Here is an 18801-nt window from a genome sequence, read left to right on the forward strand (position 1 = left end):
CGTTCAGAATAAAATAACTTTTAGACACAAATAAATAAATAAGGATTTCAGTTGTGCATTACACGCTAGGCATTGACTTAGGTGAAGTGCCAGATTGAAATCACTTTCAGATTCTGACAAGGAAGGCATATGCCCGCTACGAGGGCCAACAGCTGAAGTGGTCATGCGTCTTTTGATGGCCACCAGGCTGACATTAGCACAGTCATGGAAGGTACAGGAGTGTCCGGTCATTGCACAAAGGGTGTGGTTGTTAATAGTTATGGAAAAGATTACTGCAATTCTAAACAAGGCATTCCAAGCCTTTTACGGACCCTGGCTCCCAGTAATTACAGCATTACAAGCCAGGGAACAGTTGTACCACAAACCGTTAGTCCTAAAAAATGTTGATCTACTGTAGCCCCGAAAGAATTGGATGTCTGTAGGCGCAGTAAGTCAAAGCGCTACACATGGGAGCATCCACAGAGGGGAAGGGGACTGGGGAAAGGAAATCAGGGATGAGACTCTCAACAATACGATAATGTCAATTGGTGATGCATTCTTAATTTCTGTATTTATGTTTTTGTTCAGGGTGGTAATGAACTCATAATGAAATAGGTTATTAAAAAAAGACCCCCCCTACCTCGTGGAACCCAGTGTTCCTTTAACAAGTAGCTTTCTGCACTAGCTTCTTTTAAAAACTATACAATTCGAAGTAGAAGATTGGAGCGTAAATATGGAGATTCTTTGTACACCACCACACATGATGAATAAGGGATAAAGCTAACATGTATTTCTACCAAAATACAAGCATCATTCCTTGTCTGTAGATAAACTCCTGTGACCAATAGAGTTCTCACAAACTAGTCCATTCTTCCCTGATGTTTAAATGTTAAAGGTATTTATATTGCACACTGTCACCAACGCAGTTGGTCCTCAGGTGCTCTGGCGGATCTGTAAAACAAGAAGGCGGGCGGGGTTGGGTTAGTCGGGAGAAGAGGGATTAGGAGAGTGAGAGAGGTGGTGTGCTGTTGGCGGCTTCAGTTCGGTATACACTGTGCGCTGAGCTTTGGTGTAAGTATTGGACCGGGGCGAGACCTTGTGTGTTGTTGGTGCTGTTTATGTGTTGTTGGTTTGTTGTTGATGCAGTGTGGCTTAGCGGGCTTAACTTTATACAAATTACAATTTCCCCCAGTGAGTATCATTTGTGTGTTATTCTTCCCAAGACACCTATTGTTGACTTTGTCGTTGCAGGTGCGGAGGATGACTGGCATTCTTGTATCTGTTGGCCAGGGCCGCCTGACTCCATCTCAGGTGAAAGAGCTGCTGGAGATCAGGGATACAGCGGCTTTTCCTGGAAATGCCATGGCCCCGCCTGACGGACTCTTCCTGAAGAACGTGGAATATGATGGAATTGACCAATGAGTCATCCCCAAATAATTGGATCCGGAAAGGAGCCTTGAAGTCTTGACTGATAGGTTTTATAAACCTGGGGCACCATTTACTGGTGACTAGATCACTGCTCGATTTCTCTCCATGACACTATGGCTTTAGGAGGATTTAATTTCTCCTGCATATGAGTTCGAGGATCTCGCAGTGTAGTCTGTTGAAAACCCCATTTATAGGCCCTCATCAACCACTTCCCCTTAGAGGGACATTTGAAAAGGTATTCAAAATTCACAATGACTGCTCTTTATCTCAAAGGTGGTTTTCAAATTCCTCTAAAATACAGCTGAACCTCATATAAAAGGATGAAGGAGTTAATGTATAGCACACTTTTCAAATCTTTATTTCTAAGCTCTGCAGTGTGCCCTGCTAAAAATACAGTGGAATGTAAATGCAGAAGCAGACAGGATTATAGAACTTTTATAAGAACAAGTTGTATTTATTAAAGCTTGTAATCATTTGAATACGCTCCCACCTTTCATGTGTATGTGCTCTGAAGAAAAGGGGCACTTCAAGTCGCTAAGTGCTGTTCAGTAATTGGTGAAGGGACGGATAAAGTGATTCACCATCTAGTGCACAGTGAATCAAGTAACTCAGTAGAGCAATGGTCAATAATTACGTATTCCAAAGGGCCACTGAACTGCAGGCAGTCATTCAACACTGACTCCATGCAGGCTCTCATCTCTCTCACCGAGGCACCCCCTGCATCTGGAGATTTCTCTCTCTGATCCAGTGCTGGGCATGCCTACAAGCAACTCTGGAGATCTCTCATGGGGCCTCTGTACCATGGGCCTCTTTTGTGAGGCTACTCTTGTTTTCTGCTCCTCTTAGAGGAGTTGTGTTTGCTCACATGTTCTAAAATAGGTCTGTTTTGAAATACATTTCCAGGGCCACTTTTGGTTCCCAGTGCATCCTTGCTCTGACACGAGCCTAGCCTTAACACCTTGCGTGCATTAATGCATCTCTCCGGTCCCAAGTAGGTCTGAAATCTCTGCATGTATCATTTAATCTAACTGATGATCCATCGAGGACTTCAGCTCCAGGTGGACTTTCTTCTCCGTGACCCCAGCCAAACATCCCCATCATCAAGTCATTTATCTCCCCAACGTCATGCACCGTTCCTAACCTTGTGCAGCTATTCTTTAATCTCGCTCATGCCCCATCAAGACCTTCAGCTTCTGCAGGTGGGCTTTCATCTCAGTGACCTCAGCCAAACTTCCCCTTCATCTAGTCATTTATCCCCCCAACCCCATGCACCTCTCCTAACCTCCTGCAGGTATGCTTAATCTCGCTCATGCCCCATCGAGACCTTCAGCTTCTGCAGGTGGGCTTTCACCTCAGTCACCCCAGCCAAACTTCCCCTTCATGTAGTCTTTTATCTCCCCAAACTCATGCACCTCTCCTAACCTCCTGCAGGTATGCTTTAATCGTGCTCATGTCCCACTGATGACTTCGGCTTCTGCAGGTGCAGGTGGGCTTTCATCTCAGTGACCCCAGCCAAACTTCCCCTTCATGTAGTCATTTATCTCCCCAACCCCATACACCTCTCCTAACCTCCTGCAGGTATGCTTTAATCTCGCTCATGCCCCATCAAGACCTTCAGCTTTTGCAGGTGGATTTCATCTCAGTGACTCCAGCCAAACCTCTCCTACATCTAGTCTTTTATATACCTAACCCCATGCACCCCTCCTAACCTCCCTTGGGTATGCTTTAATCTCGCTCATGTCCCATCAATGCCTTCAGCTTCTACAGGTGGGCTTTCACCTCAGCCACCCCAGCCAAACGTCCCCTTCATCTAGTCATTTATCTCCCCAACCCCATGCACCTCTCCTAACCTCCTGCAGGTATGCTTTAATCTCGCTCATGCCCCATCCAGGCCTTCAGCTTCTGCAGGTGGGCTTGATCTCGGGGGCCCCTTCCAAACGCCCCTGTCATCTAGGCATTCATCTCTCTGCCCTTGTGCATAACAGTGATACTCTCACCTGCCCCAGATTGTGGCTTTGTATTTTGAGTAGGAAACACACCCTGGACCACTGCCGCTCTAAAATATGTGTCTAATGTTCTGAGTAACTTGTAATTTTTATATGGTCGTCTAGGAGTTCTTTTCGTTGCCATTATTTGCTATATTCTTTTAATCTTTACAACTGACGAAGAATGTATTTTGTTTTAGTTGAGTACTGATTTTTGTTCTTTCAACTGTTTTTCAGTCTTTTATGTTTGTGAAAGGTGTACTTGTTAAACCATACCACAACAATAATAAAATATATACATGTTGACTTTTAAGATGAAAAAACATTCAATTCTGGTGCATGTAGTTGATCATTTTGTAACAGGGCGGGGCAACTTTAGGTCTCCGTGAGTGACCGCCTAGTCTTTCTCCACACACAGAAGAAACCCGCCCCCTTTTTAGGCTGGACAAACAGAAGCAGTCCCAAGTAGGTAGGTAAACAGCGTGCTTCTTCCTGCACTCTGAGCAGTGTGTGGGATGGAGAGCGTCGTTGTTTTTGGCAAGCGCGGCCCACACGGAAACTCTAGGGGGTGGGGGGCAGTGCTGCTTGGTCCCGGGGCCTATCAGCAGCGCTGCTTCCTGTGGTTGTGGGGATGCAGGCTGCAAGTAGCTCTGCATCTTGTGGTATGCCTCTTTCTCTTCCTGCTAACCTGACGAACTCGGTGGTGTAACTCAACCAAATGTCACATCTTGGAGAAAGTTCTGCAGACGGCTCTCCTCCATTCGCGCAAGCTGTCTCCTTTGGTGCCAGGGGGGGGGTCATCGGACGCAGAACACCTGGTAAGTCCATCTCCCTTCTCTAAACACTCACTTTGTCCTTTGCTTCATTACAGTGTTCATTTACCAGTCATGGTTGCGTGCATACATTATCACCAAACTCTTTTATTTATTTATTTTTTGGGCCCACTCTTCCTTCGTCCAAATTGCAACTTTTGCAAATGTGCAGGGGTGATCAGATCTGACACGCGGCCATCAACCTTTTTTTGTTTCGCTTTCTCGAACCTGAAGATGATTTTTTTTGTCTGCTCTCCCGCAGTGCCGTGTCTAGACTCTTTTGACTGGGGTGAGTAAAGTGGGGCAGTGATTTATGCAGGGGTGGCATAAAGTACCAATACACACACCACACACACAGTGGCGGAGCTGGGGGGCGGGGGCGCCCCCTCGGCCTCACCTGGTGCCCTATTGGTCGGCACCAAAAGCTACCTCCGCTACTGCACACACACACTAGTTTAGGATAATGGAGTGGCTAATCGGATTCCAGGGGTAGCACGTGCCACTCCCTGGGCACGACTATGCGCCCCAATCTAGAGGGTTTTGCAGCTCTGCCGACTTGTGTGAGAAATTAGCGTTTTGTGCCCCCACCCTGGAGTGCCAGAATCTAATTAATGGACGAAGAAGAAAGGCAGAACGTGAGGAGTAGAGAAAAGCGGTTTTAGGAAAGGGAGGCACAGAACTCCCGTAAAGTGTGGAGGCCAGAATTCTCAGGTAAGATTTGTTAAGCACCCCCAGGATATAATCAGCAGCTGGGCCAGCCCCCGAAAGAGGACAATGGAGGGGCAGCTGGCATAGTGGTCAGCCCCTCTGGCCCCCAAGATCCTTTCCACCTTCACTCCTTGCGAGGGAAGGCTGGAATCGGAGGGGGCGTAGCCAAGCCAGCTAACAGCATCCTTCTTGCTCTGAGCGCCTTTAAAATTCCCAGCCACCTAAGAGTACGCTTCTTCTTTTACCGTCCGGAAGCCCACAGTGGGTGCAGGTTGAGGGGAGACAATAGGGACCAAGAACCGCCCAGCAAGAGTCATACTTCATGGCTTCTCCATGAGGGCGAATGTTATGTTATCAGGACTTATAGAGCGCACTATCACGCAGAGTTATCAATGGTGCTAGGATAGAACTAGGTAAGACAAACAACAGTGGTTCAGAACAGAAGAGTTTTCAGGAAACGCCTGAACTCGAGATGATTAGAAGTTTTCCTCAGTGAGGGTGGTAAAGTATTCCAAAATGTGGCTGCTGCCACGGAACAAGCACGACCACTGACCCTGGCCAGCCGAGCAGAAGAGAGCGACTAGGCAGATAGTGTACACATTTATCCTGTATATAGCTGGCACCAAGGCCATAGAAGGCCCGATGCACCAAACAAAGCATTTGAATTCAATTTTTCTTGCCACCAGAAGCCAGTGGAAGGCATGATGCACAGGCATCATATGAGTTCCATAAGGGATATTCATCGTCACATGGGTGGCAAGATTCTGCAGCAGTTGAAGTCGGTGGATTAGACTTTTGGGTTGTGCAAGATACAAGGCATTGCAGTAATCAATACGACTCGGCACGAGAGCAGAAGGGTGGAGATGAGGAGGAAGTAGAGGATTCTTGAGATGAAAATGTCCAGCTCTGCAGACAGCAGCCACCTGGGCATCCATGGAAAGTGTTGAGGAGAAGATAACACCTACATTTCTAACCACCGTTAACGGTGAGGGAAGAACACTGATTGACGAAGGCCAGAAGGAGTGTGTCCACAGTGAAGGGGAAGGAGGAGCACCAACCACAAGGTCCTCCGGCTTATCACCATTAAGCTTCAGCCAATTGTGGTAAATCCATCGGCCGCCAAGCATTGGCTAACGCGCTATGACACCTCAGCCTGGTCAAGATCTAGACAGAGCAAGATCTGGGTGTCGTAAGCGTGAAGGCCGAAGGAGTGGGCAAGAGGCCATATGTAGATGTTAAACAGCATTGGCGACAAGGCAGAGCCCTTGAATAGAAATAGAGCAAGCGGCTGAAGAAAAAGGAGGGAGAGAAAGTCTCTGGCTACGGTCATTGAATGATCCTACTAACTGGAAATCTAACTCCATAGTTAGCCTACTGTACGACACTCCTATGCAGGGTCATGTGGGGCATGAAATTGGCTCGGGCACCAATGAAAAAGTGTCCCAGAATCGCAAATGGCAATTTCTCCCTTTTGTGACAGACTGTTCGAGTAATACCCAAGGGGGAGTCTTTTGGCAAAATGTGTTGTAAATTGTGAATTTTAAGGAATATTTGTTTAGTGGCATTGATCAAAATTACCAGCTACACAGTGAAGTAACTAATAAAACTGGCCTACTTTGACCCAATTAACGAGCCCACACTAGCATATTGGGTGTGCTCTTCGGGCATTGCCCTATAAGCCAGTCCGAACTTGCTCCTATGTCATGTGGAATAGTGTTTCCCCAGGGAGTATTACTCATTAGTACCCAGCGAGGGTCAATGAGCGCTGCAGCGTCACAGAGTTCTTTCCCACGAGTGGCCGGCATGGAAATGGAGAAGGGACTACGTGTATCCCCTTCTCCCCTTCCATGGTGGCCATTTTGTATGTTTACTTTTTTCATTCATTTCAATGGCCGCCATGGAAAGGGAGAAGGTACTATGTGACCGATTTTTTTTTTTCTCGAGTCGAGAAACGGTTGTAACACTGTTTCTAAACTCGAGAAAAACTGCTCTTAGTACCCCCTTACGACGAGCCGGGGTACTAATGGCAATATAACCCTCGCAGAGGGATTACCGGTAGGGTAATGCCCCCCGGGTCTTCATTAAAGCCCTCACTATTACCCTACCGGTAATGCCCCAGCCCCTCGGGTTATATTGCCTAAGTACAGACCAGCATACACCACAGACGGAAATGCCTATTGGCGCCTAAATAGCGTTTCAAACTCAATGCTGTTTATTTGACCGACCTTGGAAGAGCGAAAGTCTGAGTATATTTACAGTGGGTGCTCAATCCACTGATAAGCAAGAGAAAATTAAATGCTAATCATTTAGACGATTTTTTTCGAAATTGCAAAATGCATTTTCAGTAGCACATGCAGTTAGGAATCGTGCACTTTTCTTGCTTGAAGATGCAACAAAAGAAGCAATCAAAAATAGTGTGGGAAAACATTACGCACATTTGCCATGTTAAGCTGCACACCCGGTGAACCGCCAGTCTAATGCAAGAACAGCTTATCTTTAGCAAGGTAGTCCAGTGGGTTACTGCTTGCATAGTTGGGGTTGGGTTGTACGTACATAATAGGTGATAGGTTTGAATCTGAGTTTTTCCTTCATCTTCCAAAATCGATAAAATGACTACCATTAAGCTGGTCCATAATAATGCATGTCATTTACATGGCCACAAAGCTGAAACACTGTCAGTGAGCGCAAACTATAAGAATGTTATATATCATTCTACGCATGTCAATGACTGACTTTGTGGGCAGCATCTGACAGACTACTGGTTGAAAACATCTTATTTGGGAAAAAAGTGATCTTGACATCATAGTCAGGAAGCTGGGTAAAAACATTTGTGAAGTGAGAGTTAATGGAAAAAAAGCTCATATTTCATGACCACTATATGTGCAAATGGTTGTACTTCACAGAGCTGTTTTTAGATAATCTTTCCATTTGATCACCAAGCAGTTGATGTGCTCCCTCTACGACGCTTCAGCCTGCAGCCTCAAGCCTATTATATATCTCAGATTTCGAATCGTGCTTCATCTACGAGGTGTCTACACGCTCAGCACAAAAAAACAATGCATGTTTTTGCAGTGGTGGAAGTGGAGAAAAGGAACTAGGGGTACTCGGGATGCATCTAGAAAGGAGGGAGTGGGCTAAAGGAGAGTGGCATGATGGGGTAGACCAGGGCTTGACATTTGGTTTACAATCTTCATTGGTTCTTGTTACATTAGCTCTTCACTGGGCAATGCCTTGAATAATAACAATTGGCAACAGAATCATCCAATAGAAACATCATCACGACATATATACAGAAACCATGCAACACTATGCTTCCCTGGGCCTGCAACACCCAGGACTCTGCCTACAAGTATGCAAGCCATCTGTAGCACTGCGATTGTCACCCAAAACAACATGTGACACACTGTCTCCCTTATTCATTTTCCCCTGGGTTTCCAACGCAAGTGTCTGCAGCCAAGGGCCAAAAGCAGCAAGGGGCAATTTCCTGTTTGTACCTGTGGGGGCTGCAAAGAACCCCTGATCAAGCCATGACTTCACTGAGATCACCATTTACCTGACTTCTGCTTCCACACATGGGGTTCCTTTCATCCATTATCGTATAGCTTCTGTGACCTCACAGACCAAGGAACATTGCTCTTTTGGCTACCTATTGCCCCATTCTAGCTTAAGTCAGAACCTACATCCGCTTCTTCACAGTCAACCACCCACAGCTTCCCTTTCCTCTCACCCACCTACCCTCTCTCTCCCTCTCTGCACCCTTTGTTCACTGTCTTCACTTGCCTATTTATTATACCCCTTATCATGCATCTTGACGGCACTTCATTGCTCCTTCTGCTCACTATTCTCCTTCCCTTCTCTCATAGCCTTCAGCCTCAACTTGGTCTTTAATCTGCATCACTCTCTGGCCTCCCCATCTTTCTCCTTTCCCCCTGTACAGACACCCCTCAAATAATATGCTCCCTTTCTCACAGGATCTCCAACCTCATCTGTTCCCCTCGCCTACCGCACAACACCCGCTTCTCTCCCCCACCTCCTATCACTCTTTCAGTTGGCTTCTGGGATTCACAATCCCTCTGCAACAAGTCTTCTACATCACTGGCCGCTTCAACTTCATCGCCCTCAACTTTCATTTCTTGCTATCACAGAAACCTGGTTCTCCAGCATGGGGTCTGGCATGGATTCACATGCTCATGAATAGTCCCCGTCATCAGGCTGGGAATCCTCGGTAAAGAAAAAATCAGTATCCGTTTCGTTTCTGATCTGTCTTTCTTAGTAGTAACCACTCACTGTCCCCAGCCAATGAATGCCCTCTCCCTAAGCCCTGCCCCTGGCGCCCATCCTCAGATATTTACTGCACGTTCAAGTGTTGGGAGTCCTCATGCTTAGCTCTCGAGCTTTTACTGCGTTTTTCGCTTTTTCAAAGAGATTTATCTCATTTTCGGTTTAATCGAGCCTCAAGCTCCACCGTTTCTACTTCCGATCAACGGGGACCCATTTCGGATGTATCTACTCCCCTCAAGGGTGAAGTTTTCGTCGAGTTACGCTTCTTGGAGGATTCTAGAAGTTTCTGAGGCCTACCTCGCGGACGAGAGGAACAGGGCCCAGGAGAAGGGAAGCTCGACTCCCGGCAAACTGTTCAGGATCTGCCCTGGATGCCACCTACAAAATGAGTTCAAGGAGGACAAGCATTCGAAATGCCTTTACTGCCTCCATGAGGACAAAACACACGTGGAGAAGGACTGTGCGTTTTGCATGAACATGTCGGATCGGACTATGAGGGATCGTCGCGTCTCTCCAACTGGCTGAAGGCAAGAGCCCAGCAGGTGAGAAGAAGAAGTCGTCCGAGCGGTCTTCTAAATCCTGTGAGGCCGCCCCAGCGACAGGGGCCCAAAAGAAGGCAAAGCACCGCGAGTCCGTGGGCACCGGGAGCGCTGAACGGTCGGGCTCCTCGGCTGCCAGGCAGGGCGCACCTTCACCGACGTCATCAACCGCGAGCCAACGCTCTGGCTTGGGGAAGAGAAAACCCGAGAACCCGGCTAAGCTTCTGGAGAGGCCCCGGTTGATCTCAAAGGAACAGGCCGAAGGGGAGCGAGGCGGTGACCCTCCCCCTAAGGTGAAGGCCTCAAGCACACCCAAGGTGATGAAGGCCTTGATCCCGGCCAAGGCCTCGATTGAAGGAGTCGCTGCGGCCCTGGCGAAGCCTGTGGAGGCTATCCCAGTGGAGGCGACCTCGGGGCCCAGAGTTTCCCTGCCTCCGCGGAGGTAATCCTCTTTTAAGCCCATCGAGAAGACCCCCGTGAAGACCCCGGTGGAAAAAGAGGGGGGGCGGTGGCCATTACGGACACAACCACAGGGAGGAACTGACTGAAAATTTGGAAGAGGCCCGGTCCCACGGGAGGGATCCCGATGAGGGGTACGACGAGAGCGAGGGTGGCGACGACGCGGTTCCCGTGGAGGAGGAACAACCGTCGCTCCCGGCACGCCCGTCACAGCCCAAGCCACAAGATAACTCGGCGGCCATTTTGACGGCAATCCAAACCTTATGCACGGAGATAAGGACGAGACTCCCCCTAACCCTGACGGACAACCCAGCTGAACCGGGTCCGTTGGGAAGCCCTGCAAACAAGAGGAGGAGAATTCATCCGGCTCCCCTTCAGCCCTCACGGCCTTCTCAGCCTTCGTCGCCTTCCCCGGTCCCGAGGGATGACACAGGAACAGACACGGCCACGACGGGGACGGATGAAGACGGCAGCGACGACGGGACTGACCTGTCTCCGATTCCTCGGGCGTCTCTGCCTGATGAAATTGGCTCCTTCCACGCCATGATTGGCAGGGCGTCCGAGCTTTTTCAGCTCTGCCCCGAAGAAAAGAAGGAAGGCTTCCTCTACCAATGGCGCGAGGCCAAGAGGAAGACGGTCCTCGCGTTGCCGTTGCTGGATGACATCTGGGACGAGGGTTTTGCTCTCCTGAAGAACCCGTCCACGATGCCTGCCAAAAGGGACCGGTATGAGAAGAAGTACCGGGTCCCAGACGGTGCCCCAATGTGCCTTAGAGCACAACCGACCCCGGACTCGGTCGTCTCGGCAGCGGCCAAGAAGAAAGCGGGGGGGGGCTTTGGCTTCAACTTCCCCACCGGACGGCGAGGGAAAGAAACTAGATGCCATGGGACTACGAGTCATCTCGTCGGCGGCAACGACGATTAAGGCGGCCAACTAACGCTACGACAGGGAGTTGTGGTACAAGATCACGCCCCTGTTGGACTTCCTCCCAGACGACAAGAGGGCAGAGGCCCTGGCGATCCTACAGGAGGGTGAGGTGGCGTCGGACCACGCCATAATTGTGGCCACGGACATTGCCGACACCGGTTTCCACCAGTTGGGCAATGGCGTTTGCCTTCGACGGCAGGGGTGGCTCAAAGCAATGGATTTCCGCCAAGACGTGCAAGCCAAGGTTTTGGACATGCCCTTCGACGGGAACAATCTGTTCGGAAAGACAGTGGATGAGTCACTGCAGGCCATCAAGACCGACACAGAGACGGCTCGGGCCTTGGGATTTCTGTAGCAATGGCGGCCGCCCTTTCGGAACTCCGAAGGCAAGCAAGGTGCCTCCATAGGATTCAGCGGCTACTCCTCGACGTACCGTCAGGCGGCCCACTCCTCGTCGCAAGAAGCTTACAGGGGACGAGGCAAGTCAGGTGGATCTCGCCGTCGTCGTCAGGGAGGCCAAGGCGGTAAGGCCGCCTCCAAGCAAAACTGAACCGCCCGTCGCATCGGGCCCCCACCGAAGCACCCCGGTGGGAGGCCGGCTGACAAGGTTCATCAGCGTGTGGGAGTCCATCTCCACCGACCGTTGGGTGCTGGATGCCCTGGCCACGAGCACACTCTGGAATTTCTAAAGTTCTAAAGAAGTGCCCACGAATTCCTCCCGTGGCCAGGAAGGAAAACCACGTCCCTCAACTGCTGTTGGAGGTAAGGGCGATGCTCAAGAAAGGAGCCATCGAGCTCGTCCCAAAGAGGCTCCGGGGCTCCGGAGTATACTCAAGATACTTCCTCGTCAGAAAGAAGACAGGAGGTTGGCGTCCCATCCTGGACTTGCGTCGGCTAAACAAATACATCAAGGCACAGAAGTTCCGGATGGTCACCCTCCAGCACGTGCTGGGCCAGCTGGAGGAAGGCGACTTCCTATCGTCGTTGGATTTGGAGGATACGTACTTTCACATCCCCATCCTAAAAAGACACCGAAGGTTTCTCAGGTTCGTAGTCCAAGGGCGGCACTAAAATCCCACCTGGTTCCGTCGCAGGTCGCACTGTTTCTGGGAGCCAAGCTCGACACAGTGGCGCTACTGGCCTTGCCGTCGGAGGAAAGGACGAAGGCCATCCTGGGCAAGGTGCAGCCTCTGCTGGCCACAGACGTGGCCAGTGTGAGGTCCATCAAGTCCCTTCTCGGGATGATGTCCTCTTGCATCAATCTGGTGCGCCTGTGCAGGCTTCAGATGCGTCCTCTACAGGAGGATGCAAGCGACGGGCAGCTTCGAGGACAAGATCTCGCTCAACGAAGTATTCCGCCAAGCAAATCGATGGTGGGGCACCCGCGCGCATCTCGCTGCGGGCACAGACTTTCAGACCCCAGCGTACCAGGTGACGACGGATGCCTCCCTGGAGGGGTGGGGAGCGCACACCGGAGATCTTCACACGGGAGGCCTGTGGCTCCCAGAGGGAGGCTGCTCCACATCAACATACTGGAGCTCCGAGCAGTGTTCTGGGCCCTCAAGTCATTCCTCCCGTTCCTCAAGGGCAAGGTGGTGAGGATCTTCACCAACAACACCACCACGATGTTCTACATCCAGAAGCAGGGAGGAACCAGATCCCCAGCCCTGTCCAAGGAAGCCCAGGATCTGTGGCACTGGGCCGTTGCCCAGGGGATGTTTCTTGTACCTTTTCATCTAGCAGGGATAAAAAACACCATCGCCGACTCACTCAGCAGGGAGCTGCGCTCGTGCCACAAGTGGGAACTACGCCAGGATCAAGTGGATCAACTCTTCCGGCGATGGGTCAAACCCCAAATCGACCTGTTCGCGACGGCGACGAACTCCAAGTGCCAGAGGTTCGCCAGAAGGTTCCCCCGGCCGAGAAGCATGGGCGATGCTTTCTCGTTCCCCTGGGACGGCCTGTTCCTGTATGCATTCCCTCCGTTGCCGTCGCTGCTCAGGCTCATCAACCAACTCAAGAGGTCCCGGTGCAGGATGATCCTTGTCGCACCGGCGTGGCCGAGACAGATATGGTTCCTGGACTTCTCAGCGTCCCCACCAGTCAAACTGTCGACGGACGCAGATCTTCTCTCCAGAGAAGGAGGCGCCATTCTTCATAACGACCCGGAGTCGCTGAACTTGCAGGCCTGGCTCCTGCAGCACTAGAGTTTGGAGGGTACGATATCCCGGCTGACTGCAGAGAGGTTCTTGCAAAGGCCAGGGCGTCCTCAACTCTCAAGTGCTACGGACACAAGTGAAAGAGGTTCTCTGTCTGGTACCATGCACAGAAGATTAACCCTCTACAGATTACAGCCCCTCAAGTGCTACCATACTTACTGTTGCTGGCAAAAGCTGGACTAGCTCATGCTTCCATCAAGATACGTCTGGCAGCGATTTCCCGATACACCAGAACTGCAGGACGGTCGTCCCTGTGGTCTCATCGCCTGGTGAAGGAGTTTATGAAAGGACTGTTTCGATCGTTCCCGCCGGTGAAGGCTCCAGCCCTGGCATGGGAGCTCAACGTGGTGCTGACCAGGCTCATGGACCCGCCATTCGAGCCCTTGCATTCGGCTCTGTTGAAGTTCCTGTCGTGGAAGACAGCATTCCTTGTGGCCATCACCTCTGCACGACGCGTGGGAAAGATTCAGGCCCTATCCTGCAAGCCTCCATACTTGACTTTCCACGAGACGAGGGTAGTGCTGAGGACGCACCCCTCCTTCATGCCCAAGGTGCCATCAGACTTCCATCTCAACGAGCCCTTGGTGTTACCAGTCTTTTTCCCTTCACCTTCGTCGCCGGCCGAGAGGACTTTGCACTCGCTGGATGTAGCTAGAGAGCTGAAGTTCTACGTAGACCAAACAAAGAGTTTTCTGAAGACATCACAGCTGTTTGTGAACTTTGGACCTGTGAACCAAGGGAAGGCTCTCTCGAAGGCTTCCATTTCCAGATGGCTCTCCGGCTGCATCATGCACTGTCATCAGTTGGCAAACCGACCGTTGCCTGACCGTCCGAGAGCCCATTCGACCAGAGCGATCGCTGCTACCACGGCGTTCTTGTCTGGTGTGTCCCTGCTGGACATCTGCAGGGCTGCTACGTGGAGGTCGACGCACACCTTCATGAGATTCTACTGCGTCGACCGGGATTCAAGGGAGGAGTCCAGAGTCGGCCAGGCAGTGCTGCGCAACCTGTTCGCTTAAAGGGATAGTCCAGTAAAAAATGTATTTAGAAAATAGATAGGCAATATAAAAAAATAATACTAGCACTATTTTTTTTTTAAACTTCCTATGGAAAATTTTGAGCTATTCAAGCTCACAATTCGCAAAAGCAAGCACATGGGCGCATCCATTTTGTGAAATGGATGCCCACCTGTGCTGGCTTTTGCGGCACTAATGAAGGAAAAGCCAGCCAGCTGTAGTAAACAAAAGCTACCGCTGGGTGGCTTTTCCTTCATTGGTGCCGGGACTCGGAGGACGCGGACCGGAGACCAGAGCAGGAAAGCTGCAGCTGAATCTCGGTAAGTGCTATTTATTTAAATAAAAAAATAAGCACTAGCTGCGTTTTTTTTTCTAAGTTTTCCGAGCTGGAGGAGCCCGGAAAACTTAGAAATAAAACTGCAGCTTTAAAAACGTTGTATTTATGTTTGCGGTCGCTTTTGAAGTGACCGCAAACATAAATACAACGTTGTTTTTGAAAATGCTGCAGTTTTTCTTTCCAAGTTTCTCAGGCTCCTCCGGCTCGGAGGAGCCTGAGAAACTCGGGAAGAAAAAATGCAGCGTTTTGAAACACAACTGCGTTGTGTTTATGCCTGCTGTGGCTATCACTTTGGGTCTCCGGTGCTCCCCCAGGGGAGCACCGGAGACCCAAAGTGAAAGCCAAGGCAGGCAGAAACACAACACGGTTGTGTTTCTGCCTAAATCTGCTTCCCCATTTGGGGCTCTCGGGCTCCCCACGGGGGGCCCGGGAGCCCCAAATGGGAAGGCAGATTTAGGCAGAAACACTGCAGCATTTAGCATTTCCCATTTGGGGCTCTCGGGCCCCCCGTGGGGAGCCCGAGAGCCCCAAATGGGAAAACAGATTTAGGCAGAAACACTGCGCCATGTAAACACAACCATGTTGTGTTTCTGCCTGCCTTGGCTTTCACTTTGGGTCTCCGGTGCTCCCCTATTGGAGCACCGGAGACCCAAAGTGATAGCCACAGCAGGCAGAAACACAACACAGTTATGTTTGAAAACGCTGCAGTTTTTCTTTCTGAGTTTCTCAGGCTCCTCCGAGCCGGAGGAGCCTGAGAAACTTTGAAAGAAAAACCACAGCGTTTTCAAACACAATGTTGTATTTATGGTTGCGGTCGCTTCAAAAGCGACCGCAAACATAAATACATTTTTAAAGCTGCGATTTTATTTCTAAGTTTTCCGGGCTCCTCCAATCCCGGAAAACTGAGAAAAAAAAACGCAGCTACTGCTTATTTTTAAAAAAAAATAAATAGCACTTACCGAGATTCAGCTGCAGCTTTCCTGCTCTGGTCTCCGGTCCGCGTCCTCCGAGTCCCGGCACCAATGAAGGAAAAGCCACCGAGCGGTAGCTTTTGTTTACTACAGCTGGCTGGCTTTTCCTTCATTAGTGCAGCAAAAGCCAGCACAGGCGGGCATCCATTTCACAAAATGGATGCGCCCATGTGCTTGCTTTTGCGAATTTTGAGCTTGAAAGCTCAACATTTTCTATAGAAAGTTTAAAAAAAATAGTGCTAGTATTATTTTTTTATATTGCCTATCTATTTTTTAAATACATTTTTTTACTGGACTATCCCTTTAAGGTAGGCCTGGTGAGGAGGTAAGAGATGCTTAATGTTGAGTTTTATATAATGCTTAATGTTGAGCCTTGCCACCTCCCGTGGTTGTGCATGTGTGTACTGCTATGTATTCTTATATTCATGAGTATGTGAATCCATGCCAGACCCCATGCTGGAGAAGGAGCAAGTTACTTACCTGTAACTGTTGTTCTCCAGCATGGTTCTGGCAATGGATTCACATGCGAACCCTCCCTCCTTCCCCTCTGCGGCTCTTCACTTGGTCATACTGCCACTTTACGTGCTACCAAATCTGAGGATGGCTGCCAGGGGCGGGGCTTAGGGAGAGGGCATTGATTGGCTGGGGACAGTATGACCCAGAGACCAGTGATTGGTTACTACTAAGAAAGACAGATCAGAAACGAAACTGATACTGATTTTTTCTTTACCGAGGATTCCCAGCCTGACGACGGGGAATATTCATGAGCATGTGAATCCATGCCAGACCCATGCTGGAGAACAACAGTTACAGGTAAGTAACTTGTTCCATCTCTCCTCATGACTCTGCTACCCTAGCAACTCTCCACACTGATTCCACTACCTTCTCCCACTCTCTCTGACCTCCTGGGAAGGGCAGCAGAATTGGGTTTCTCATCGATAAAGCCTGCAATGCTGCCCCTCTACTCCCTTCTGACATCAACTTTTCCTCCTTTGAATGTGCCACTATTCAACTCTTCCCTCCTCCACCTCTCACAGTTCTGGCTCTCTATCGACCCCTCGTCCTCTCAACTTGTCTTCCCGGATCTGACCCTTCTTCTTGAGCCACTTTCTACTGACCTCCCTAGTGCCATACTGGGGGACTTTAACCTCCCCAATCCCTCTGCAGCTTTATACCTTGAACTTAACTCCTATCTGACCACTCCCTCTAGGACCAGCCTACCCACTCTAGTGGGAACACTCTTGACCATGTCGTTTTCTATAATTCACTCTCCTCCTCTGACCTCTCCATTGATCCCTCTCACTCTTATCACTCCATTGTTCACTTTAACGTCTCTGTCACTCCACCATCTACTCCTCATTTCTCCTATTCAATGACAAAGAGGAAATTCAGGCAAGGTACTCTTGCCCCTTGCCATGATGATGTGAGCACCTCTATGATTGACTGTGCATTCGTTGACTTTCACTATGCATTTATGACTCCATTTGACCAACACTCTTCTTCTTGCACTTTCACACCTTCCTCTCCCCATCCTCAGCCTTGGATCACCTCTGGAATAGGGCCCTCAAAACAAACATGTCCTCTGACTTATAACGCTGGTGCAAATTACAGACATCTACTCTACTCCTATCCTACAAAATGTACCTTTGATTGATTGATTGATTGATTGATATTTTATTTCTATCGCGCTCGTACACACGTGTTTCAGAGCGCGACAAGGCAAGGGAGGGGAACAGGGGAGAACAAAACAGTGATCTTACTAGGCCCAGTGACATTGAGAATGCGCAAGTGCATGGGAGAGGGGGGAGGGGAAAAGTGCATGGAAGGGGGGAGAGGTGGAAAATGCGAAGCAGAGGAGAAACAGATAAATAACAATAAATAAATCATAAAGGCAACAAACAGTTGTAATGCAACCAGCAATTTGCAAGTGCTAGGTTTAAGGCAGCAGACAGGGTAGGTCTGATAAGTGCAGGAAGAAAAAGAGGGGCTGTATGGTACAGATACAGACCCCAGTGCAAGGGGCGGCCCGGAGGCAGTGCGGAAGGGTAGCAGGATGAGCAGGTACCTGGGCCCAAAAGACAGAGGGTGGCCAGGTGCACGGTGCCAAGAGAGAACAGATCAGCAGGGGAGAGAGGGAGCGAAGGCAGAAGAAAAGAGGAAGGTCTTGAGGTGCTTCCGGAACCGGAGATGGTTCTCCTCAAGTTTTAGAGTGGCAGGGAGGCTGTTCCAGAGGGAGGCCCCAGCCGAAGACAGAGATCTACCCCCAGCTCGTTTCTTAGAAAAACGACTGACCCTGAGGGAGTTGGAGGTAGAGGAGCGAAGAGCTTGAGAGGGGAGGTATTTGCGGAGGGATAGCTGAAGGTATTTTGGACCCAGGCCCCAGAAAGCCTTGTGGACAATGCAGAGGGTTTTGGATTTAATCCTTGCATCCTCTGGGAGCCAGTGGAGAGATTTCAGAGCTGGAGAGATACGATCCCAGGGCTTGAGGCCAAGGACAAGTATCGCAGTCCTGTTCTGGATTAGTTGCAGAGGGCGGAGAGTAGAGGCAGGTCGATTTAGATAGAGGCTGTTACAATAGTCCAAGCTAGAGAGAACCAGAGCTTGAGATACCATGAGCTTCTGGGGGAAGGAGAGGAAAGGCAGAGTACCTCTGAGGAGGTGCAGTCGGAAATTTGACTTTTTAGAGACCTCAGAGTTGTGGGCGGAGAAGGAAAGGGTGGAGTCAAAGATGACCCCGAGGTTCTTAGCCTCACAGGTGGAGCTAGGAGGAGGGCCAAGGGAGGCCGGCCAGAGAGTGAGGGGAAAGGATGGTGAAGGTGTGCCGATGAGGAGGATCTCCGTCTTGCTGGCGTTCAGACAAAGATCATTGGCGGCACACCTATCTTGAATGGCAGTTAGGCAATCAGAGATGAGAGAGGCAGAGGAGGTGGCAGAGGGCAGCCTGAAAATGAGTTGAGCAGAAAATGGCAATGCAGTGGGCGTGAGTGGCCAGGTATTGGTTGAAAAGCCAGGGCGAGAGGTTAGACCCCTGGGGAACACCACAGGTAGAGAGGAAGATAGATGAAAGGAAGGACCCAAGTTGGACCTGGGAGGGTCGATCTGAGAGGAAAGAGGTCAGCCAAGCCAGAGCCTGATCAGTG

General features: G+C 50.0%; 2 protein-coding genes across 2 annotated transcripts in view; both read left to right on the forward strand.

The window, feature by feature from the left end:
- Positions 1-3722, forward strand: part of PUSL1 (pseudouridine synthase like 1) — an 867171-nt gene extending 863449 nt beyond the window's left edge. The window contains exon 7 of the mRNA XM_069610102.1: positions 1231-3722. Coding sequence (XP_069466203.1) covers positions 1231-1401 — 171 coding nt within the window. The 3' untranslated portion in view covers positions 1402-3722. The remainder of the gene's footprint in view (positions 1-1230) is intronic.
- Positions 3723-3877: 155 nt separating this feature from the next.
- LOC138472108 (lysophosphatidic acid receptor 6-like) overlaps positions 3878-18801 on the forward strand; it is an 80525-nt gene continuing 65601 nt past the window's right edge. Inside the window, exon 1 of the mRNA XM_069610103.1 lies at positions 3878-4210. The gene's annotated coding sequence lies outside the window, so the exon portion shown is untranslated. The remainder of the gene's footprint in view (positions 4211-18801) is intronic.

The sequence above is a fragment of the Ambystoma mexicanum genome, chromosome 8 (genome assembly GCF_040938575.1).
Source record: "Ambystoma mexicanum isolate Mex_15411 chromosome 8, UKY_AmexF1_1, whole genome shotgun sequence".
NCBI classification, from domain to species: Eukaryota; Metazoa; Chordata; class Amphibia; order Caudata; family Ambystomatidae; genus Ambystoma; species Ambystoma mexicanum.